We start from the raw sequence: 25,966 nt of genomic DNA, 5'->3' as shown, positions 1-25,966 counted from the left end.
AAAATGTAACCTGAAACAAACAAAAGTGACTATTTTTGTAGTTTACCCAAATAATTATGGGTTATAATTCATATTACTAAGTCCTTAATGAGTCTATTTTCAATAGAAATAGACGGGAACATTATTTGAATCCCGTACTAAGAGATAAATAAATTTTAGTGAAGAAATGTAGAAGCTGTCAAACAGTGAAATAGGAGAGATTTTGAATAATTAATTGTACTTATTAGTTGGACCAAAAATTCTGAAAATTTTATGGTAAGAAGATATGTGAGTCTAGTTTTAGGAAAAATTATCGGATCTTAATTTGGAGTTCCATAGCTCCGGATATAAATAATTTAATTACCGCGACTCTAGAAAATAGCTTGACTGGACTTTAAATAAATAAAAAGAATTTGAAAATAGCATGTTAATACATTGCTTATTATTTTTCATGCGAGCTTACTAAGTGTAAAGCTTACTCCTTCCTTTCTATTCCTTAGTGTTCTTAAGTCGGCTCGAGATTGAAGATCGTCGGAAGCAGCATCACACTATCAAGCCAATACCTTTGGAGTATTGATACATAAGTTAGAAATATCAAGTGAGTGGCATGTATAGGGACCTAGTTTTATAACATGTGTTATTATAATTTGGCCAAATGTATTGGCCTATATTGAGCTATTGATTACGACTTGTTAATCTAGCCATTCATGTTGTGTCTAATAATTGCGATGTGAATATGCCTGTTTGCCATGCATGGTTGGTAATATGTCATGTGTGTTGAATGCATGTTTTATGACCAATCAAGGTGGTCATGACCATAAATTAAATATGTAATGTGGAAATAAAATGATAATGCTTTGAACATGGACGTTTGATGGATAGTTTGGTAACCATGGTACAATGGAATAAAGTGAGAAACAGTAATAATGTTAAATTGAATATGGAATTGGTATAGAATGTCTTAGTCAAGCATATTGTTTTATGCATGTGAAATGTGGACACTAAATAAAGTTATGACTTGGTTAGAATGTAATGGCCTAAATTCAAGGTTATCGGAATAGTAGTTTCGTAACCACAAATCCGATTTAAAGAGAAATTTATTTCAATATTTTTGCATGAAAATTGATATGATAGGAAAATCGTATGAAAATATTGATAGAAAAATTTTACCGATTTAGTGGTTAGTTAGAAAAAGAAATATTGGATAAAATAAGGTATCGAGACCTCTATCTCGTAAAACCGAGTCAAAAATAATTTTATAAATATTTATGAAATGTTAGTAATGTGGTATTGGATAATTAATTAAATGAAAAGACTAAATTGTAAAAGGTGTAAAAGTGGATGAGATGGTTAAATAGCTTAAGTGTGTAATGAGAGAGGATTTAAAAAGAAATTAGACCCAAAATTTATTTGGGCTGGACGGCAAGGGCATGAAATCAGCAGGAAAATTGATAAATTAAGGGCAAAATTGGAATATTACAAAATTAACTAAATAAAACTAGGACTAAATAGGAAATATCTAGATTTCTCTTCATTTCTCTTCAATTCCAGCAGCTAAAAATGCCATACGAGGGTTCTCTAAGCTGGTATTCCATAATTTTTTCACCAAGTGAGTTAATCCTTGCCTTTTTCTTGTAATTTTTATGTTTCTAAGACTTTTACAACTATGTCCTACTATTAAATTCATTAGTTTTTGATTTCATGGATGAAATTGAAAGTCACCATGGTTGAGTGATGTAAGTTTATGATGAAATAGAATGAAATTAAAGCTTTAATTTGTTTATGAGATGATTTTATTAAGTAATTTGAATAGAAATTAATTTTTAGGACCTAATTCTGAAAATGTTTGGAATTAAAGTCTATTGCTGAAATTTTGATTCCTAAAGGTTGTAAAATAGTTTAAGGTGATAGAATAAAGTGTTAATTGAGAAAAATCAGCTCAATTGAGAGGCTAATTGAGTAGGGATGAAATTGTTATTTATTAAAAGCCTAGGGGAAAAATGGTAATAAACAGCTTGCACTAAAACAATATTGGACAGCAGCAGTAGACTAACTTTGAAAAATTACCATAAATTTTAGGAATGGAATTAGAAGATGAATAAAATATGAAATTAAAGCTTATTGAGCATAGTCTCTCATAGAAGAAACGGTGTAAGCAATGGATCTGTAAATAATGAGATATAATGAATTTTGTGAGACAAGATCAGAATGAATTTGAGTTTCCCTGTTCTGACTTTGAAAAATCATAAAGAATTGAATAAAAATAATTATGGGCTTAAATTTATATGCCTAGAATCCTTAATGAGTCTATTTTCAAGATAAACAGACAGAAACATTATCTGAATTCTGTATGAAGAGATAATTAATTTTTAGTGAAGAAGGGTCAGAACTATCAGATAGCAGAATAGGGGTGAATTTAAAGAATAAACTGTACTTATTGGCTAAATTGAAAATTATGAAAATTTTTTGATAAGAATATATATGAGTCTAGTTTCAGGGAAAATTAACAAATCTTAATTTAGAGTTCCGTAGCTCGAGTTATAAATAATTTAGTGACTATGACTCAAATAGACAACTTTGAATAAACTATAAATAATAATAATGAAATTATAGAAATTGTTGCATATGAACATAAAATGTATTAAATTGATAATTAAATTTATTTATTTAGATCCAGAAGATTCAAATACGAAGCTAGATCGAGGAAAGGAAAAAGTTCAAGATTAGTAGATTTTTGTACACGAACAAGTATCAAGGTAAGTTCATGTAACTTGAATTATATTCTTAAATGGTTGAAATGTATGTTATTGATGTGAATATGATTTGAAAGTTCATTGTATGAAAATTTATGAAACATTGATATATTTGATAAAAAGGGGAAGAAATCCCGGTTGAATGAAAGGAAATTTCGATGGATCTCTAAAAATGAATTGACGGTAAAAAGGATCTAGCCCGGACGGGTGATCCTATCCTGATATAGCTCTCCCAAATAATACGTGTAAAATGGATTTAGCCCGGACGGGTAATCCGAATTAGGGTCTGAATTTAGCCTGGACTGGTAATTCAGATCCAAGCTCATTAGAGTAATTGTCGTTGCAGGGGATTTAGCCTGGACTGGTAATCCCAACAATACTCTATGAGTTTATATTACAGGGGATTTAGCCTGGACTGGTAATCCCGCCATAAGGATGAGGTTCGCGGGAGTGTGCTCTCTGAAATGGAAAGGTGCGCACATGTATATGAATTAACGGACCCGGAAATGTACACTAAAAGTGTACCTCTGAAAATCCATCGAAATTCCGAGAAATTCAACGGGATAAATATGAAAAAAATAACAAGGAAATGGAAATCATGGTATTGATGAGCTCATCAATCATAGTATATATTATTGGTACATGGAAATTATTGTACTAACTTGAATGTTGAGTTTGTTCATGTTAGGGTAATAATGCATTGAATGTATATAGGAATGTTTATCGTATTGTATTGAAAATATTCGGTAAGTATAATTCTTGTTACATGAGCTTACTAAGCACAAAGTGCTTACCAAGTTTCATTTTCCCCTGTTTTGTAGTGTTAAGAGCTCGGAGGTCAGATTTGGTCGGAGACACATCACACTATCAACCTTAGGATTTCGATATATAAAGAAACTTTATTTTGGAAATCAATGGCATGTATAAGCTAATAAAGTAAATGTTAATGTGAAATGAATGTAAAGTTAGCCATTAGTATGGTTAACAAAATTTGGTTTTGGGTATGTGATGATGTTATCTTATAAATATGCATGAATTTATCTTGAAAATATGTTGAATTGGTTTGGTTGATGTGGATTGGTCTTGATTTAATATTGTAGGGAAGGTTAGATATTTATTAAGGGGCTATATTGAATATAAAAAAAATCGTAAACTTTGGTAATACCTCGTACCCTATTCCGGCAATGAATACGGGTAGGGGGTATTACATAGAAGGTTATGCTTGATGATAAGTTGGAATTAAATAGAGTTGAAGATAACTATGGTATAAAGGTATAAGTGGTAAGGTATTTGATAAAGCCAAATGAATAAGATATAGTGTGTCTAGACTTGATTTAATGTGAGAATGTGTAACACATGTATGTTGATAAGTAAATGAAATGTCTGCATCATAATTAAGGATGTTGAATGCTTCTGGATCCATGTTTGTGTGTGTGCATGTAAAGGGCGACAAAAATGCTTGGAAAATAGCCTATGTACTGGCCATACGGGCAGAGACACGGCCATGTGTCTCAACCGTGTGGAAGACACAGGCGTGTGACTTGGCCTGGTTTGCATGATTGATTTCGTTTAAGTTCGGTAATGCCTCGTATCATGTCCCGGTGTCGGACACGGGTAAGGGGTGTTACAAATGCTATGCGAATATTTAGATGAAGTTATAATGTTTTTTTGTGAACCGATATATATAATTGGAAAAGATGATGCATGAAATGCAACGAATAAATAGATTAATAGTTGAGATACTGATATATATGTAATACCCCCTACCCGTATTCATTACCGGAATAGGGTACGAGGTATTACCGGAGTTTACGATTTTTTTTATATTCAATATAGCCCCTTTATAAATATCTAACCTTCCCTGCAATATTATATCGAGACCAATCCACTTCAACCAAACCAATTCAACATATTTTCAAGATAAATTCATGCATATTTATAAGATAACGTCATCACATACCCAAAACCAGGTTTGTTAACCATACTAATGGCTAACTTTATATTCATTTCACGTTAACATTTACTTTATTAGCTTATACATGCCATTGATTTCCAAAATAAAGTTTCTTTATATACCGAAATCCTGAGGTTGATAGTGTGATGTGTCTCCGACCAAATCCGACCTCCGAGCTCTTAACACTACAAAACAGGGAAAAAGAAATGGGGTAAGCACTTCGTGCTTAGTAAGCTCATGTAACAAGAATTATACTTACCTAATATTTTCAATACAATACAATAAACATTCATATATCCATTCAATGCATTATTACCCTAATATGCACAAACTCAACATTCAAGTTAGTACAATAATTTCCATGTACCAATAATATATATCATGATTGATAAGCTCATCAATATCATAATTTTCATTTCATTGTTATTTTTTCATATTTATCCCATTGAATTTATCGAAATTTCGATGGATTTTCAGAGGTACACTTTTAGTGTACAATTCTGGGTTCGTCAATTCATATTCATGTGCGCACATTTCCATTTCAGAGAGCACACTCCCGCGAACCTCAACCTTGCAGCGGGATTACCAGTCCAGGCTAAATCCCCTGCAATATAAACTCATAGAGTGTTGTCGGGATTACCAGTCCAGGCTAAATCCCCTGCAACAACAATTACTCTAATGAGCTTGGATCTGAATTACCAGTCCAGGCTAAATTCAGATCCTAATTCAGATTACCCGTCCGGGCTAAATCCATTTTACACATATTCTTCGGGAGGGCTATATCAAGATAGGATCACCCGTCCGGGCTAGATCCTTTTTACCGTCAATTCCTTTTCAGAGATCCATCGAATTTTCCCTTCATTCAACCGGGATTTCTTCCAATTTTATCAAATATATCAATGTTTCATTAATTTTCATACAATGAACATTCAAATCATATTCACATCAATAACATACAATCTCAAGCATTTAAGAATATAATTCAAGTTACACGAACTTACCTTGATACTTGTTTGTAAACAAAAAAAAATCTACTAATCCCGAACTTTTTCCTTTCCTCAATCTAGCTTCGTATTTGAATCTTCTGGATCTAAATAAATAAATTTAATTATCAATTTAATACATTTCATGTTCATATGCAACATTCTCTATAATTCAACTATTATTATTTATAGTTTATTCAAAGCTGTCTATTTGAGTCATAGTCACTAAATTATTTATAACTCGAGCTACGGAACTCAAAATTAAGATCTGTTAATTTTCCCTTAGACTAGACTCATATATATTCTTACCATAAAATTTTTAGAATTTTTGGTTTAGCCAATAAGTACAGTTTATTCTTTAAAATCACCCCTGTTCTGCTGTCTGACAGTTCTGACCCTTATTCACTAAAAATTAATTATCTCTTCATATAGGATTCAAATGATGTTCTTGTTTGTTTCTCATAAAAATAGACTCATTCATGATTTTATACATGTAAATTTAAGCCCCTAATTATTTTTCTTCAATTTTTTATGATTTTTAAAAGTCAAAACAGGGGAACCCCAATTCATTCTGACCTTGTCTCACAAAATTCATTATATCTCAAAATTTACAATTTCATTGCTTACACTATTTCTTATATGAGAAACTAGACTCAATAAGATTTAATTCCATATTTTGTTCATATTCTAATTCGATTTTTACAATTTATGATGATTTTTCAAAGTTAGTCTACTCTGCTGTCCAAACTGTTTTTGTGCAAACTGTTTATTACAATTTTTCTCCTAAGCTTTTAATAAATGATAATTTCGTCCCTACTAAATTAGCCTCTTAATTGAGCTGATTTTTCTCAATTAAAATTTTATTCTATCACCTTAAACTAGTTTACAACCTTTAGGAATCAGAATTTCAGTAATAGACTTTAATTCCAAGCATTTTCACAATTAGGTCTTAAAAATCAATTTCTATTGAAATTACCTAATAAAATCATCTCATAAACAAATTAAAGCTTTAATTTCATTCTATTTCATCATAAACTTACAGCACTCAACCATGATGACTTTCAATTTCATCCATGAAATCAAAAACTAATGAATTTAATAGTAGGACCTAGTTGTAAAAGTCTTAGAAGCACAAAAAGTACAAGATAAAGGCAAGGATTAACTCACTTGGTGCAAAAATTATGGAATATCAGCTTAGAGAACCCTCCTATGGCGTTTTTAGCTGTTGGAATTGAAGAGAAATGAAGAGAAATCTAGATATTTCCTATTTAGTCATAGCTTTATTTAGTTGATTTTGTAATATTCCAATTTTGCCCTTAATTTATCAATTTTCTGCTGATTTCATGCCCATGCCGTCCAGCCATAATAAATTTTGGGGCTAATTACCTGTTAAATCCTTTCTCATTAGACTCTTAAGCTATTTAATCATTCTAGCAACTTTTACACCTATTACAATTTAGTCCTTTTCATTTAATTGACTACCCAAACATTAAAATTTCCTATCGAAATTTTAATACCACATTACTAACATTTCATAAATATTTATAAAATTATTTTTGACTCGGTTTTACAAGATAGAGGTCCCGATACCTTATTTTTACCCAATTTCTTCAATAATTTCTTTTTCTAACTAACCACTAAATCGGTAAAATTTTTCTATCAATATTTTAATACGATTTTCCTATCATATCAATTTTCATGCAAAAATATTGAAATAAATTTTTCTTTAAATCGGATTTGTGGTTACGAAATCACTGTTCCGATAATTTTGAATTTAGGCCATTACAATATATATATTAATCATGACTTGGTCATGGGTCTAAATGTATGATTTTTTTTATTATATTGGAATGAATGTTGTCAGTTATTCCAGCAACGAATGTGATATCTCGTTGTTCGGACCCAGTGATTGAGTCGGGTAATTGGGGTGTTACAATATAAAAATGGAAATACTATAATAAAAAATTAGAAAACATGTATTATTAATACAATATATTTGTTTGTTTAATTTGTTTTTATTCAAATTTAAACTAATTTCTTTTTCTTAATTCCGTACATGTTACATGAGTGTTCATACATATTGCACAAATGTTATTATTATTAGTTTCAAATAGTACATTTTATTATTGATTATATGTTATTTTTAATCACATACTTATATTCTAAATATGTGGTTTGTATATGCATATGCTTGTGAGAAAATTTTATATTGATAACGTTATTAATTGAGTTAGTGTCACAACTTTAACTCTTAGAAGTGCATTTAATATTTTTAATATAATGTATTTACATGTTTAAATTTTATTTTACTCATAATTTAAAATTCTACATATTTCATATTTTATTATTAATTAATTTTAAATATTATATTTTATTGTTTTAAAACATATTTATATATTTTAAATAAGTAATTTCTATCCACGTACATGTGTGACAAAATTTAATATCCCTTAATTGCGGCAAGGAATCTTAATTTATATGCATTAAAGAATAAATTGTAAGAGTTTCCCTTTTCTCCGCCAAGTAAACGACAACTTTAAAAAAAGACTATTCTTATTCTCCTTTTTGACCAAAGTGGAAGCCAGAGCCTCCTTCCGTTCAATTGTACTATTACCTTTTATATTTTTTTAATAAATTAATAATTGATATGATATGAATTTTCATAATTTCGTTAACTTTTAAAGGAACTCCTTATTGATTAAGTCACCTTGGCGTTGGGGTTTCCTTTTCCACGGGAGACACTAAAAGCTCCTCCTTTTTTAGTCCACTCTCTGCTCTCTACTTCCTCTTAACTTTCATTTTCTCTGAGAAAAAAGAAATTAAGGAAACTTGTGTTAGCAATGGCGTCACCTAAAGAACACATTGATGCGATTAGAAAAATAAAGTACTCAATCGGAGGAGAACCCAACCCTTTGACAGAAGACCTTCATCAAGCCGTTCGAAACTTATCCGCTGAGCTTTATACTAAAGATGTTCATTTCCTCATGGAACTTATCCAGGTCTTTTTTCATGTTCCTTTTGCCCACTTTTTCTTTTGTCCATTTAATATGATATTGTTTCCAGTAATATATGAAAAATTTTGAATATGTTACTGTAAGATATATACTCAAACATTCATGTGAATCAGAATGACGTAGATGATCGATTGTGTTTTTTTTTTATATTTTTAAATTTTGATTGTCGTGGTAATGGGGGAAAGTTTTGTGATGAGGCAGAATGCGCAAGATAACGAGTATTTAGAAGGAGTGGATCCATCACTCGAGTTTGTGATAACTTCTCGAGATATTACGGCGACCGGAGCTTCGGCAACGTTGCTGATGTTCAATAATGAGAAGGGATTTTCTTCCAAAAATATTGACTCTATTTGCAGTATTGGTCGTTCCACCAAGAAAGGGAATAGGCAAAGTGGTTATATTGGGGAGAAAGGTACATGCATTTTCCATTTTCTATTCTTTTTATTTTTAATTGGTTACCTGCTTTTTATTTTTTAAAATATTAAATTTTATTATATAAATATATAATTTTTTAAAACAAATATTTAAATCCTTAAATAAATTTATATGTCAAATAAAATGGGTTTTTTATTAAACTAACCCCAAAAAATAAATTAATTATCAAAATAACTCACATTTTTAATTAAATACAAAAATAACTCATTTTTTTAAGTAAAAAGTGGTGGAGCCATATGATATGGCACCACCAAAGTGCCACATCAGCAAGGGGTGTTAAAAAATTATTTTTTAGTGAAGCCATGTTGAATGGCGTCACCAGTATAAAATACCAAGAAAATACTTAAAATTTTGGAAAAATAAGATATTTAAAAAAAATTTACCATTTTCAGGTGGAGCCATTCTTAATGGCGCCAGCATTTTTCTGCCTTCTGACACCTTTTGTTTTCTTTTTCTTTCATTTTCATATTTCTTTTGTTTTTTTTTTCTTTTATTTTCATTTTTCATTTTTTTACTTTTTTATTTTGTTCCTTAATAAATTTTATCTTTTTGATTTTTTTTACTTTTTTGATTTTTTTTCTTATTTTATTTTGTTTTATTTTTTATTATTAACTTTAAAATGATATAATATAATATATTTTTTAATTATGATATAATATAATTATGTGGTGTCTAATATCATTTTATTTTTTATTTAATATGATATAATATAATATATTTTTTTAATTATGATTGGATTTTAACACCCATGTCAAAAGAAAATATTATCTACTATAACTATTAAATATAAAAATAAATTTAATAGTTTTCTATTATAATTTTAAAATAAATAAATAAAATTTATTTTTATTTTACTTTTAATATTCCCGCCCCCGCCCCCCAAAACCTTAACTGTTTATAATGATCCTTCAATAAATTTTATCATTCCATTTAAATCGACTTTTATGTTTATAATGATTTTTTTATTCACATTTTGTCGTTTTTGCAGTCTAGTTTTATAGAAAAAATATTTTAATCAATTTTTTATTTTTTTATTAAAACCACCTCAAAAAAATTAATTTTATTGACATATCTCACATTTGGTTGTCATATAATGATATGTCAACATTTAATTCATTTTTCAAATTTAAATTTTTTATATATTCTTAATTATTTTAATTTTTTTTAAAATTTTTAAAATTAATTAAATATTAAGATATCATCCACATAGCTATTTATGTATTGAAAAAATTCATCAATTTTGAGTAAAAAATAGATTTAAAAGTTAAGAAAAATGAAAAATTAAATGAATGAATAAAATAATTTTTTTAAATGCAATATATTTTACTAATATTTGTTAATTATAATATTGGATTTTTAGAAAAATAGGATGAAATATTCATCACAATTAATACCTATCTTTAAAAGGTAAAAAAGCAATCATGGCCATATAATTCTCATTTAATACAAAAAAGATAAACCAATCATAATTAAAAAAAAATATTATATTATATCATAATTAAAAAAAATATTATATTATATCATTTTAAATTTAATAATAAAAAATAAAACAAAATAAACAAAATGAAATAAGAAAAACAATCAAAAAAGTAAAAAAATAAAAAGATAAAATTTATTAAGGAACAAAATAAAAAAATAAAAAAAAGAAATATGAAAATAAAAGAAAAAGAAAACAAAAATGTGTCAGAAAGCAGAAAAGTGGTGGGGCCATTTAGAATGGCTTCACCCGAAAATGGTAAAATTTTTTTTAAATCCCCATTTTTTCAGAATTTTAAGTATTTTCTTGATATTTTATACTGGTGGCGTCATTTAACATGGCTCTACTAAAAAATAATTTTTTAACACCCCTTGCTGACGTGGCACTGTGATGGCGTTATATCATATGGCTCCACCACTTTTTACTGTAGAAAACGAGTTATTTTTGTATTTAATTAAAAAGGTGAGTTATTTTGATAATTAATTTATTTTTTTGGGTTAGTTTAATAAAAAAGCCAACAAAATGATGAAATAAATAATTAAACTATCTCTATAAAGGTCAAAGTATACTAGGATTCTCTGTCATACAGTGTAAATTTCATTTTACTCCTATTAAAAATTGGACGACGTTAGTCTTTTGTACATTAAAAATCTAATTAAATTCTGACACTATTACAATTTCCATTTAAATTACTGTACAGTTGACTAAATATATTATATCAAATTGATTTACCTTAATTTGACCTCACATATAAAAATTCAACTATTCCCAAAAAAAAATTATTTAAATTATGATACTATTACAGTTTATAATTTAAGTTAACGATAAATCAGACTAAATATATTATATTAAAATAATTTAAAATGATCAGACTCGACACATAAAAAGTTTAAGTATCTTTAAAAAAAATTTATAATTTTTTTATGGGTCAAGTCAGGTCATAATAAATTAGTTGATTATAATATATTTTATTTAAATTATAATTTAATTATAATTATATTTAATGAAGGGAGTAAAATGAACTTGAAATAGTAATATAGTAACTCTATAAAAAAAGTTGTATAAATAAAAGAAATTATAACGATATCTTTTGTTTGCAAACTTACATCAATGCTCAAATATGTATATTATAAAATTTTCATTGGCTGCATATTGTTGGGATTTTTTTGGTATTACAGTTTGTTGGGATTAAAAGGGAAACGGAAAAAAAGTATACTAAAATTTTTAGTGTTTAAGATAGAATTTTTGATAAATATTAGAAATTTTTAATATTGACTAAGCTTTAAATTTTCTTTTCTCGAACGCAGAACAGAATTCCCTCGGCATGTGAACTTTTCATTTTCTTTTTTTTTTTTTCATTTATGGGCAATGCTTAAAACTAAATTTAATCCACCTTAAATGTATAATATGTGATAGCTAAGAAGTCAAATTCCTTTGAAAGCTGATATTTTAAATATATATTTGGTATTTTGGGATGATTTTTGATAATTTCTAATATGCATAGATTTATTATGATAACTCTATTGAATTTTTAATATATTTTATGAAACGAGTAAGTTGGGAGAGAAATTCATTGAACTTAAATAAATTAAGTGTATAGGATATCAAAAACTTATCTTTTTCCTTTTTTTTTTTGAAAAATTTAAAAAAAAATAAAAATTAATAACTGAGCGAGTATAATTATTTGGTGGAAGATGATATATTACCCTAATTTGCTTGACACTTTTTAGTATACTATATTTGTATAACTTTAGAGTGTTCAAGCCAGTTGCCTAACAAATATTTTAATCTTCTAACATAATTATATACCCTATTTTGCTTACACTTTTATTAGCATAGTCATTGATATCCTAGTCTTCTAATACAAATATTTCAGTGTTCAAGGCATTTACATTACCATTGATATTTTAGCATAAAAAAAAATTAGAGAAATGGAATAACACGTGATAAAATATTTCAATGAAACATCAGAGCTTCTTTAAATTACAAGAAATCTTTTGTGGACGTACAAAAATAATTCACATTTAACATTTTTAGCAACTAAAATTCAAATAAAAGGAAATTATAACAGAGCAAGACTTGGAAACCTCATAAATATTACAGTGCCATAATATATGTGAGGATTTATTATCTAAGGATGTATTATGTTTTCTTTGCAGGAATTGGATTCAAGAGTGTCTTTCTGATCAGTGCGCAGCCCTACGTATTCAGCAATGGCTATCAGATACGGTTCAATGAGGCCCCTTGCCCTCACTGTGGTCTTGGCTACATAGTTCCTGAGTGGGTTGATGACCTGACACTCGACGACATTAGAAAGGTTTATGGATCTGCGCTTCCAACCACAGTCATTGTGCTTCCCCTGAAGCCTGACAAGGTCAAGGCAGTGAAACAGCAGCTGTCAATCATTGAACCCGAAGTTTTATTATTCCTTTCGAAGATCAAGCGTCTTTCTGTCAGGGAAGACAATGAGGATCCGAGGCTCAATACTGTGAGTGGGATAGCTATTACAAGTGAGACTAATTTTGTGACAAGGAAGAATGTCGATGCTGAGTCCTATACTCTCTGTCTTTCCGCTGAGGAAAAGGATGACAAGTCCGGAAAAGAATGCAGCTACCATATATGGAAGCAGAAGTTTCCTGTTAGGCTGGAAAACAAAGTGGAAAGGAGAATGGATGTGGACGAGTTGGTGATCACGTTGGCTTTTCCGAACGATGAGCGTCTGCATAGGGGGATGAACTTACCTGGGGTCTATGCATTTCTTCCCACGGAGATGGTGACCAATTTCCCCTTCATTATTCAAGCAGATTTTGTTTTATCATCATCAAGGGAAACAATACTCTTAGACAACAAATGGAACCAAGGGATTCTTGATTGCGTTCCCACTGCTTTTGTCAATGCTTTCATCTCACTGGTTAAAATGACAAATGAGGCCCCGGTTTCTAGTCTACGTTGGATGTTCAATTTCTTGCCTGTCAACTGTTCCTCGTACCAGAAATTTAATGCCATTAGGGAAACAATAAGATTGAAACTGGTGGATGAAGATATACTACCAAGTGATGAGTCTTGCACGGGCCAGAAGTTTTTTCATAAACCCGGTGAAGTTGGTAGAATTATGCCTGCTTTCTGGGTTATTGTGGAGAAGGCAAGAAAGGAGGGGGTAGGCTTGCATAATCTGTCATCACATGGAACATATGTCTTGCATTCTTCTTTTGATGTGGCCGAGTATGATAATATTCTGAATTTTTTGGGAGTTGGACTGGTCGACAACAGATGGTATGCAAAGTGCATCCGAGGTTCTAATCTTGTGTTGGGAGTTTCGGAGAGCCTTTATCTTGAGCTTCTTATCTTCCTTGCAGAGAATTGGAAGAACATATTCTATGGTACCAACATTATAAACGTACCACTTCTTAAATATGTTGATCTTTCTGGATGTGTGTCCTTGTGCAGTATCAGTGAATCCATGCAACATACTCGAGGGACAATATGCCGATCTCATCAATTTGATCACGTCTCATGGATGATTGATTGGAATAGGGAGTTTGGTGGGGCTACAAACTGTCTTTTTCTTCCTGAAAGCACACAATATGCCATCCGTACATGCTTCAAGAAAGAAACAATTTCAGGATGGCTACAAAACCAGGTCAAGGTTGTTTCAATAAGTGTGTATGACTATGCAGCTGCTCTTATTGACAGTCTTGGTAGCAAGCCGAAGCTTGTTATTACCTATGCTCACTTCTTATATCATTCATTCTGGAAGTACTTCGTAACATCAGCAGAAGTTGGTGATTTGTGTGACATTATTCCGCTGGTAGATAACTATGGTAATGTAAATGTGACCAAGAAGAGGAAGATTCTTGTTCCTGCTAATGGAAGCAAATGGAACAGTTTAGTGGGTTCTAATCCACTGAAAGCTGAAGGCTATATTGAGTTGGGGGAAGATTACTTGCATGAGAGGACTTTTGCTGGTCAATTCACTCCTGGAAAGCAGCTCTTGGAGTTTCTAATATCACATGTTGGTGTTTCAGATATCCCATCTGTGTCTCCCCCTAATGCTGCGGTTCCTGCTGTCTCTTCACCCCTCACAAAGGATAACACTTTCTTGCTTTTGGATTGGATTCGGTACTTGAGAAGCAGAAGAACGCCAATTCCAGAAAGGTTTCTGACTAGCATAAAAAGTGGAAACTGGCTGAAAGTCACCATAAATGGCTCTTCTGGCTACAAACCACCAGCACAATCATTCTTTCATTCATCTTCATGGGGAGATATTTTGCAGAATGGGTCAGTGTTTGTTGATATTCCACTAATTGATCAGACATATTATGGAGACAGAATAAATTATTATAGGGAGGAGCTGAAAATTATCGGAGTAATGTTTGAGTATGGTGAAGCATGTCAATTTATCGGGGACCATCTCATGCGATTGGCATCTTCATCAACGCTAAGTAAAGATCGTGTGCTTTCCATTCTTGGTCTCATCAGATATCTGAGGAAAAAATACCTCGCTCCTGATGAATTTATCCGCAGTATCAAAGAAGGAAGGTGGCTAAAGACTTCCCGTGGTTTCAGATCACCGGTGGGAGCTGTTTTGTTCGACGAGGAATGGAGGACAGCCATACAAATATGTAATGCCCCCCTCATTGATCAAGCATTCTACGGTGATCAAATCCTTGGCTTCAAAGACGAACTCAGGCTGCTTGGTGTTATAGTTGGCTTCAGTAGATGCTATCAGCTTGTCATTGATAACTTGAAAAATTCTTCGTACTTGACCTCTATGAGTGCTGATGCTTTTCTTTTATCGCTGGAATGTATGCGTTATGCAAGATCGCCTGAGAGGCTTGTTACTACACTTAGAGATGCAAAGTGTTTGAAGACAAATCTTGGTTTCAAACCTCCATCTGAATGCTTTCTATTTGATCAAGAGTGGGGCTGTCTTCTACAAGTTTTCACTTGTTTCCCGATAATCGATCAAGCTTACTACAGAAGTATCATCTCTAGCTACAAAAATGAGTTGAAGAGATTGGGTGCTGTTGTGGATTTCGATGTAGCAGTCAAATCCTTTATCAGCCGTTTCAAGCGACGGGCATCGTCATCATCTCTTACAAAAGATGATGTTTTCTCATTCCTCTCATGCTGTAGACAACTGAAGGGAACGTCCTATAAGTTTCCCTCTGACTTAAAGGAATGCATACTTGAAGCAAAATGGTTGCGGACTCGGCTTGGTGATTTCAGGTCTCCGAGAGAGTGTATCCTTTTTAGTCCGGAATGGGAGTCCATCTCTTCAATTACCCTCCTTCCTTTTCTTGATGATAGTGATAGCTTCTACGGAAAGGATCTTCACAAGTACAGACATGAGTTGAAGACTATTGGAGTAGTCATTGAATTCGAAAGTGGTGTGAAGTTTGTGCCTTCTTGCCTCTATTTCCCTCGAAGTACTGACAGTATAACTCCCAGAATTGCACTTTCATTTCTCAATTGCTTGAGAATTTTGTTGGAAGACAAGAACTACACCTTCTCTTTACCATTTCTTAAAAAAGTTTCAGAAAAATGGTTGAAAACCACTGTTGGTTATATGAGTCCAGGTGATTGCTTACTTTTAGATAAGAATTCAGGCTTGAAACCAACTGATGGACCATTCATCGATGAAGGGTTTTATGGTTCCGAGATTAGAACATACAGAAAAGAGCTATCTTCTATAGGTGTTATTGTTGATGTTGAGAAGGGAAGCACACACATAGCCAATCACCTTGATCTGCATTCAGATTTTGCCACAATCATTCGAATATATAAATTCTTGGCAAAAGTAGAATGGAAGCCTGACTGTGAAGCAAAACAGCTAATATGGATCCCAGAGGGAAATGAAAATGGAAGGTGGGTAAAACCTGATGGATGTGTTCTGCATGATAGAGATGGACTCTTTGGTTTGCAGTTGAATGTTTTGGAGAAGCACTATAAGAACAAAGTACTACTGCAGCTCTTCTCTGGTGCAGCATTTGGTGTCAAATCGTATCCTTCGCTAGATGATTACTGCAAACTCTGGAAAGGTTGGGAAACTTCAGGACACCGATTGTCGCATGGTGAGTGTTGTGCATTCTGGAGGTTTGTTTTGCAGCACAAGAGTTCAAAGGAAGAGCAAATTCTTTCTGAAAGTTTGGTGAAGGTCCCTGTGGATTTAGGTTCAGAGGGGATTATGTTATTCGACAAGCATGATGTGTTTATAGCTGATGATCTTCGGCTTAAGGAGCTTTTACTCAAATCATCATCTCATCCTCTATTTGTCTGGTATCCTCAGCCAAGTTTACCTGTTTTGCCTCGGACTACGTTGTTCGAGTTATATTTGAAAATCGGGGTTCGGATGATCTCTCACTCTGTACAGAAGAAAGACTTATCCTTTACAAATGGCCTGGAACTTAAGCAGATCAATCCTAGAGATGCCATGCTTGGAAAAGAGCTGCTCCGACTTATTCTTGGGTTTTTAGCATGTTCATTAAAAATGGAAGCTGAGAAAAGGCATGAAGCTGTTCAGTCCCTCCGCAATCTCACTGTCCTTGAGACTTCGGAACCGGTTGCTGTTGTATATAGTTTGTTATTGTCTTCAGGTAAAACCCAAGAAGTTCAAGCTAGTCGAATGGTACGCTGGGACAAAGAAAGCTCAAAGTTTTTCATTCAGAAGTTGGATGAGTCTGCTGGGCAAAAGGATCGGCTTGAATATGCTACTTATTTCTCAGAAGCAGTTGCTGAGGGACTACTGTGGGAGAAGGAAGATCAGGTCAGTTCTCTCTCCGAACTAATCAAGCTGGCCTTCATTCTGAAATTCGATGAAGACGCTGTCAGTTTCCTGATGAAATCCAAGAATCTGCAAGTGTTTGCGGAGGATGAAGATTTCCTATCTGCTGCTTTTCCTAATGAATAGTGTTTAAGGTATGAGCTATAGTATGAATCATAGTATGGTGTTCAGTTGTGTGTATTAAAACATAGCTTATGAAACATATGCTGGTGCGTGAACTTTAATATTTTGATGCATCTGTAAGAACTGGTTTGGATGAATGTCTACATGCATGTATATGTATGAATGGTTTCTTATGATCTGTTTTTTTAATGTATCTTTAAAAACTTGCCTGTGATATTTAACCTAAGGAATTCGTTTGTTTGTCGATGTGCCAGAATTCGATATATCTCTTTATGTCTTGCAGTATGGTCTCTATGATCTGCTTGCTAGGGATGGTTTATGTTTGAGCAATCACCATTTCTGTCCAATATGCTAGCCTTTTAAAATATTATTATTTTTTAGATAAAAATGATTCACATCTTATTCGTAAAAGTGAGACTTACATGCCAGCTTTACATGAAAATGGTAGATAGACCTTAGTGCCTTACGCTTTTTGAAGGAACTTTTTCTTTTTATCTTTCTTATCTTCAGCATTGTCGTCATCCAGGTTATCTTGTGTTGTGGCTGACCCGATTGAAAATTTTTCTATGGGGCAATTCAACTTGAATCAATTTCAATCGTAATTTAAAAAAAAAATCAAATTTATTTAAAAGTAATATTCATAATTATATTTAAATATATATATCAGACACTGATAGCTCAATCAATATGAATATGCTAAATACTTTTCTTCAAAGAAAATTCTGAGAGAAATTCTAGGCTAATCTACAAAACTATTCCCTTAGATTATCAGTTTCTACAGAATTTCGTAGAACAAATATATCGCTTTCCAGACAGGGACAAGTTGTGTATATGACGTCAATATTCCTATAATTAACTTGAATCCAACTTTTCACAAAAACACACATTAAAAAAAAAATAGTAAGAAAAGATGTTCCAGTAAGGAAAGGCTTGTTCGAAACTAGAAAGATAAGATACAATTTATTTTGGATAGTTGAATCAACAAACTGAGACCAATTTCGGCATCAAATAAATTAAATTTATACGTATTATATTTAATTTCATAATCCAAAGTTTCTCTATTGTAAATTTGATTTTTTTTCATTAAATTAAATTTTTTTTTAAAAAATATTTACAAAAACGTTAAATTAAACATAATAATTTGTACGACAATTCATTTATATTTTATATTTTTTTAGAGTAGCTTTTTTATTATTATTTTTTTTATATTATTTGTTGATGTAGAATATAAGACAAATAATTTTATGTCAGAATAAAGTACATGCAGAATGTCATGAGTTGATACGCCAACATTATTAAAAGATTAGTGTTTAATTTAATTAGCATTTCCGTTAAAAAAAATAATTTAACTCTTTTCAAATGTTTAATGGGAAAATTTAGTAAAAAAGATATAAACATTAGGACTAAATTTATTATTATACCCTATAACATACACAAAATTCTTTAGAAGTAGTGAATGTGACTTGCACAATTAAATGGTCAGTAATCACACATTACAATAGGCATGGATGGATCCAGGGGGCGTGGGGGCGGTCGCCCCTTGAAATTTTTAAATTTTTGAATTTTATATATAAATTATCATGTATTTTATATTTGGCGTCCACATTATATAACATTCACCCACTTAGCTAAAATGTATTTCATATAATTTGCTTGATTAAGTTGTAAGGTTATACTTTATATTAACAAAGTATTTTTTAAATTTTAATTATATAACTTTAATAATAATATTCAAATATTAATGTATGATGGGCCTTGAATGACTAAACTTAAAGGTTCAATATGGATTTTAAAGTTAAATTCCAGAATTAATTGATTTGGCCCATACTCATACATATTAGGTTAGTGGCTTTTTTGTATTTTGATTTGTATGTCTTACTAAGGAATTATCTTCCCCTAGTAAGGTGTCGACACTGCCGAGAGAAAAAGAAATGAGTTTCATGTCGAGACTCAGAGCATAGAGTAAAAAAAATACAAATTATCTTCCTCTTGGCTGCTTACGTAAAAGACGTCTTGGTAAATATTTTTGCATAAATTATGTTATTTATTTATTTGACATTATTATTTTTCTTTTTCCTAATATGTTTTTATTTAATATATTATTACAGCTTGAGGTTTTTCAATTAAATTATGGTCAACAAAAAGATTAATTTTTTTTCCAAGAAAAGGGTCTCAAAAAGTAATAATGATCAATTGGTTCATCAATCTTCTATTATTAGTGGAGAAAAATGAAATATCAGATCTTCCCAAGATCCTAAACAAGATATCCAGTCTTCCTAAACTCCTAAATAAGATATCGAGTCTTCTCAAGTTCCTAAACGTACTCATAAAGTGTCGAGAATCAAAGCAAAGAAGTTTAATACTTCTTCTTTAGAGCGTGATCTGGGACTTCGAAAATCTATTTGGGATTACCCTCCAAATCAATAGGATAGAGTCCGTTAAGCTTACATTAAGGTTGGATCATATCAACCGATTCCTACCAATGAGGCTCCAACATCTCCTCAATATATTGACAAGAATGACACTTTTTTACATTAAAAACAAAAAAGTAGTTCAAATTTAGAAATTTCGTCTCCTTTGGAGTAAAATATTGGATCCGTCCTTTACGATAGAAGCATACTCACACCAGGTCTAAGCTGTCCAAATAAAAACCTATTACTTATACTTTTAAAGGTTCATTCATAAGTAGATGGATTTTATGGGTGATCAACACTTAACCACCAAGTTCATGATTTAATTGTAAAAGAAATAATATTTAAAAAGTCTAAAATTTGACTTTTAACCCTATAAGCATCTGCAATCCATTGCTGAGAAGCGAACATAGAGTTTAAACCACATAGAACCTGGCAAGAAAGAATCAGAATTGAATCCTTCCTACGTGCTACATATTCTTGCTTTTAATTAACGGTGCTTTGCTTTGCCGCCGAATAACCTTTTTTTTTCTTCTTTTCGACAAAGTTTGACATATTCGTTTTCTGTAGGATAAAAATGAATATGCCTTTTTTCATCCAACCTCTAATTTCTTTATATCAATTTATATTTTATATTATAATAAAATAGTTTTCCAAATGTCAATATAGATGGACTAATAACAACAGACTGCTGATGAAGAGAAATTATCCACCTAAATTATACAGTATGGCAGTGAGTTGCTTTCTTTCAGTATTGTCTGCTGCATGCACTTGAAGACACCTCAGTGATATCACTCCTCGAACTTGCTGATGATGAAGATGATGACTCGGCATCTTTTTCTCTCATAAAATTATACAATTTGGGTTCCATCCTATGACCCAATTCTTCATTTCTATTTTTATTGCAAAAACTCTGCATAATCTCCTCCTCACTACTTTTCTTACTAGTTCTCTTCAAAAATACATGACATAGTACCCATTTTTCCATCCCATGATTCAAATAATTCTGCAAAATTTTTAAAAAAATTTATATTAGCAATAATGAGACATGTTATATGTATCTATGTTACTCAATGTAGAATATCAGTTTATATACATAGACTTGCCTGCATCATTGGGTTGTTTGCCGAGTTGAAATCATTGTTTGGTACATTGACTAAACGATATTCATGCATGATCCAATCAGTTCTTAATCCATGTGGAGGCTTCCCCATGTGAAAAACTAGGGTTTTCCTCATCCCTGCTACTTGATTTCTCCTTGATATGATTTGCTTATCTGACCCGGTTGCCTTCCAATATCCGGAAGCAGTCGCCCAGTTTATCCGGTTCCCGATCTTATACTTGGCTTCCTTCACACTAAAAAAATACCTCTCTTCCCCCAAATCACCTAAAAATAAAGTTGAATATTAATTAAACTTCATGGATATTTACATGCAAATGCATGTTTTAATAACCCTCCATAGAGACTGCATGCATGCATGCTACATAAGCTCCCAATCATGGAATATGTGACAGCTAATAAATAAAAATAAAAACAAAACATGTGTTACCAGGCAAATCCCAGGGATCAAAATTGCAAATATTGAGGTCAGGGATGATAGAAGCAGGCAAAGGGAAGGAAAAGGCCTTGCATTTCAAGTACTGAAACACAAGCTCTTCCTCCGTCGGCTGAAAACGGAAGCCCGGCGGCAATTTTCTTAATCCATTCAGCCTCAGACTGTTCATAATATCCTTAAGTGAGTAATAGCCTAAGTTTCCCTTTCTTCTTCTGCAAGGTGGGTGGTAAAAGTCAAGCAATGGCCATTGAAAGTTGAAAGCATTTTATAGGGCAAAAAGAAGAAACAAAAGAAACCAATGGTCCCCGTTTTTCTTAATGGCACTCTGGCAGATTCGTTAAAAGTTTTATCAAATCAAATTTAAGGGATTAGTTAACTGAACAAAAAAAATTTCCATTTTTTGGTCCCAATATATAATATAATTTTTTTTGAGATTACGATATAAAATTTTTTAAATTATTTACCTAATTCAAAATTTTATTTTATTATTTAACATTGTCGGACAATCAGATAGATTAGATTGAAAACCAATCAGTATATTAATTTAGACAAAAGCATTAAACTGTCTTTTGAATGAATCACTCAAAATCGAAAAAAAACCTAAAATCAATAAAAATTTAACAGTTGAACTAGTCTAACGAGTTTATAATTTTTGTAATTTTTTTAAATTTTTTATTATTGTTAGATTGAGGATTAAATCGATTGAATTGAAAATTAATGAAGTGATAAATTTGGAGATGTGTAAAGCTAGGGTTTAACGATAGCCTTTTTCTTTTCCATGCAAAATTTTCACGCTTGGTCCCTTCTAAATTTGATAGGATGGTCCCTGAATCTTGTTTAATTGGTTTATCACTTTGAGTTTTCTTCATTATTATTGTTTTACACAATTACTCATTTTTGTTTCTAATTGGAACTTAATTTTGATATAAGATTAAATAATGATTTATAATTTATTAGATTATGGTAATAAAATATATTTATTAAAAGTTCAAATTAAAAAAAATCGATAAAAATGATAAAATCAAGGATTTAAATAGAAATATAAAATAATGGAAAGGCATTTTTCCAAAATTGAAATAATTAATTAACATTGTTAAATAAAGTAGTTTTCTTTTCTCTTCTTTTATAGTTTGTCAAATACAGTACCTTTTTTGTTGAAAGAATAAAATATATATATATATAAAATTAAGAGAAATAGATGGTAGAGGTTAGGAAGTTACTTAAGGTGTAAGTTTCAAAGTAGAGAGTGTGAGAGTGCTATATTTCTTTAATTTGCTGTTTTGTTTAATTAATCTCTCCCCATTTTATCTACTTTATAAGTGGTTTCTGTGAGTCAAAGCTTTCATATATCTTTTGTTGCAATTATCATCAACATTTTATTTATGCTTTTCAACTTTTCCAAGCTGCCCAAATTTGAATCACGGTTTTTCTTTTAATTATTCAATAATTTTTTATGTTATTATATATAATTTGGTAATTATTTTTATTTCAAATCCCAAATTTTGAATCCCGAAGTTCAAGATTTGAGGTTTCGAGTTTAGGGTTCAGGATAAAAAAATATTATTAAAATCATGTATTAATGACATGAAAAATATTATTGAAATGTCATTAAATAATTGAAAAGTCGCCGTGAATGATGTGGTGGGAATGGTCCATAAAATATTTTTTCCAATTTTAAATTATCAACAATTTTTCTTATTTTAATATAAATATTGTAATTTCAAAAGCAAATTGAATAAAATTTTTAAAGGTAGAAAAAAGGTGAAGATAAAACTCATATTAATTTTTTTTAAAAGTTTAAATTACATTTACAATTCCAACTATAAATAATACATATTTGAATTAACTATAATTAAAATAAAAAAACCGAAATATAATCGAATCGAATCAGAATACTTCTTAAAAGAACTTACACATTGTAAGTTTTAAACTAAAATAAATCTGAAGACAAGTCACATATGATTTGTGTAAAGTTAGAGTCGAACCTAAATCATTAAACTCTATAAACACTACCAAAGTTTGATAAAATTGACTTCCGAGTTTATTTTTAAAAAAATAAATAAAAACCTTATAAAATAAATAAAAAACGAATAGAATTTGAAAAGATAAATTAAAAATGATTTAAACTATAAAAGAGTTTAATTTTCAAAATATTAATTAGATTAGAGAATATATTAAATAAAAAATAAAAGTTTTTAGGATCATTTTTGTAAAGAAAACTTTAAGTCGAAAATTAGTAAACTTTAAGAAAATAAAGGTACGTTTTTTGTTTATTTATTGAAAAAGAAAATTGTGCATGAAGGCGACGTTGGAGTTTTGTGCTTTTCTTCATAACGAAGATGTTATCTTTGCTCTTTCCACGCAATGTTGATTCGGAAATAAGAATACTCGGCTCCCATTTTTAGTATTTTTTTATTTTTATTTTTATTTAATTCATTGTTTTATCAAAGAATATTCATTCACAACACCAACAAAAGTCTTCTGTTTTTCTTTACCAACTTTGACCATACAATCTACTCTAAAACTTCTTATTTCTTAAATTCCCCATTTTATAATAATTCAATTTTAAATTTATTTTTATTGTAATTCCAACTAATTTGACGTGTGGAAAATCACATTAATTATTTTTATTTTAGTCCCATCAAGTTGTGTATAGTCAATTCAAAGCATAAGTATCCAGCTCATGAAATCAATGAAGTTCTTGGTAGCTAATTTTTATGTTTGGATAAATTTTGAAAAATAGGGTAGTCTTACATGTACTTTTTATGGTTCTGAATTTATTCATAAAGGATGAAATTATTTTTTTATTAAATGGATGGATTTAATTATTGTATTATTAGAAAAAAAAATTAAAAAGTGTTATAAGTTTTTATATTGTTCGTGAATTTAAAATTTAGTCTTTTTATTTTTTTTAAATTTCAAAATTCAAATTTAATTGTTAGCATTATCAAAATTTTTCCGTTAAATCTGCTAGTGTGATGTTTTAAAATAAAAGACAATACTCACTTAGTAGCCATGCAATTTTAAAAAAAATGGTATTGTAATGAATATAATTTTAATAAAAAAATTAATAGTGTGAATAATTGGATTTGCATTTTTAGATTAAAAAAAATCAAAAAGACTAAATTCATTGATATAAAAGTAAAAAAAATTCAAAATATATTTTATCCAAAAAAAATCAAATAATGCCAATTTGTAACAAAGTTAACCATGTGGAATTTTGGCCTTATTTGATAATTAACAGCCATGTCAACACATTAGTGGTCAATATGACGAAAACCATTAGTTAAAGGATTTTTAACGTCTAAGTGTCACGGTTCAAAGTTCGTGACAAATGCACACAAAGTGTCTCATGGAAGTCAATTGATTAAATAGGGTACATTTAACCCACTTGAATTGATTCGATTCATGACACATATGGAGAAGACCGTCTTCTTGAAGCTTTGGTGTCTCAATGAAGCACTCCAATAAAACTAAAGTTATTATGCTGAATGTTGTAAATCTAGAGAGACAAGATTGTATGAAGTTTAAATCCTTTAGGATTCTCGTCCTGTAGATAGGTTTTAATTTTTGACCGTCGATGTAATTTAAACTGTACCACTAAGTTTAAGAGAGCTCAACTATAAATAGAGGTATTCCTTTTATTTGTAACTATCTCATTGTACTTCATTCTTGAGTTAAAAGAATATGTTTGAAAGCATTTATTCAAACACCAACATGCTATTATTTTCTTTTGACTTTTCTTTTCAATTTAAGCCCATTTATCTTTTCGAGTTGCTTCCGCTTTGTTTCGGTAACTTAAAGAAATTCTTTATAAATTTTTATTTTCAAGAGTTAGGCTGATAAGCTTGTATTCAATTATATATTATATAAAAATTAAATTATAGTGTAAACATTGAAACCATGATATGGCTAACAAAGAATCTTGAACCTAAAGGAAGAGAAAAAGAGAGTATTGATTCTCTTAACAAGTGGGCAAATTTAAAAGCAATACCGTTGAAAATACATGGGCCTAATGGTCCGCTACTGATGTAAATCATAAATGATAATGATGACAAAAAAAAAAAAAAGAGAAAGAAAGGTCCCACCGGGAGTCGAACCCAGGTCGCTGGATTCAAAGTCCAGAGTGCTAACCACTACACCATGGAACCCCAACTTGATATCAATTTCTCAGTCTTACTTTATTAATAAAATTGGAATTTCTAGCTGATTGCACTAATAAAAGATGGTCTTACCATTTGTGTATTTTTTTTTACTCATAATCTACCACTTTCTGTATTTTATAATCATCATCATAAACGTTTATATACATATTCAAAATTTGTATTATATAAAACTTAGCATATTCGTTTTTTTATTTATTTCATATTATATTATATTTAATATTTTCACATCTTTTCTTTAGACATGATTTTTTCTTCAGTATAATGTCTCATACTAGCTTTAAGCACAATTAATGGTTAGATTTTAATTTTTTTTCTCTTTGGTTTAATTAAT

At 30.4% G+C, this 25,966-nt stretch overlaps 2 protein-coding genes and 1 non-coding gene across 3 annotated transcripts; 1 reads left to right on the top strand and 2 right to left on the bottom strand.

Annotated features, from left to right (window-relative positions):
• Nucleotides 1-8,331: 8,331 nt before the first annotated feature.
• Nucleotides 8,332-17,716, top strand: LOC107924367 (uncharacterized). The gene is made up of 3 exons (XM_016854774.2): nt 8,332-8,668; nt 8,885-9,095; nt 12,755-17,716. Exons 1-3 carry the CDS (start codon nt 8,510-8,512, stop codon nt 17,503-17,505), a joined length of 5,121 nt encoding a protein of 1,706 aa, XP_016710263.2. The 5' UTR covers nt 8,332-8,509; the 3' UTR covers nt 17,506-17,716.
• A 2,809-nt stretch (nt 17,717-20,525) lies between these two features.
• Nucleotides 20,526-21,715, bottom strand: LOC107923249 (NAC domain-containing protein 83). The gene is made up of 3 exons (XM_016853464.2): nt 21,464-21,715; nt 21,020-21,300; nt 20,526-20,919 (listed from the first exon to the last, which is right to left on the bottom strand). The coding sequence occupies exons 1-3, from the start codon at nt 21,636-21,638 to the stop codon at nt 20,662-20,664; spliced, it is 714 nt and encodes a 237-aa protein (XP_016708953.1). The 5' UTR covers nt 21,639-21,715; the 3' UTR covers nt 20,526-20,661.
• Nucleotides 21,716-25,548: 3,833 nt separating this feature from the next.
• TRNAQ-UUG (transfer RNA glutamine (anticodon UUG)) lies at nt 25,549-25,620 on the bottom strand. The gene has a single exon. It is a non-coding gene; the product is annotated as a tRNA-Gln (tRNA).
• Between the last annotated feature and the right edge of the window lie 346 nt (nt 25,621-25,966).

Source organism: Gossypium hirsutum, chromosome A11 (genome assembly GCF_007990345.1).
Source record: "Gossypium hirsutum isolate 1008001.06 chromosome A11, Gossypium_hirsutum_v2.1, whole genome shotgun sequence".
Taxonomy (NCBI): Eukaryota; Viridiplantae; Streptophyta; class Magnoliopsida; order Malvales; family Malvaceae; genus Gossypium; species Gossypium hirsutum.
This window is presented reverse-complemented; position numbering and strand designations above follow the sequence as displayed.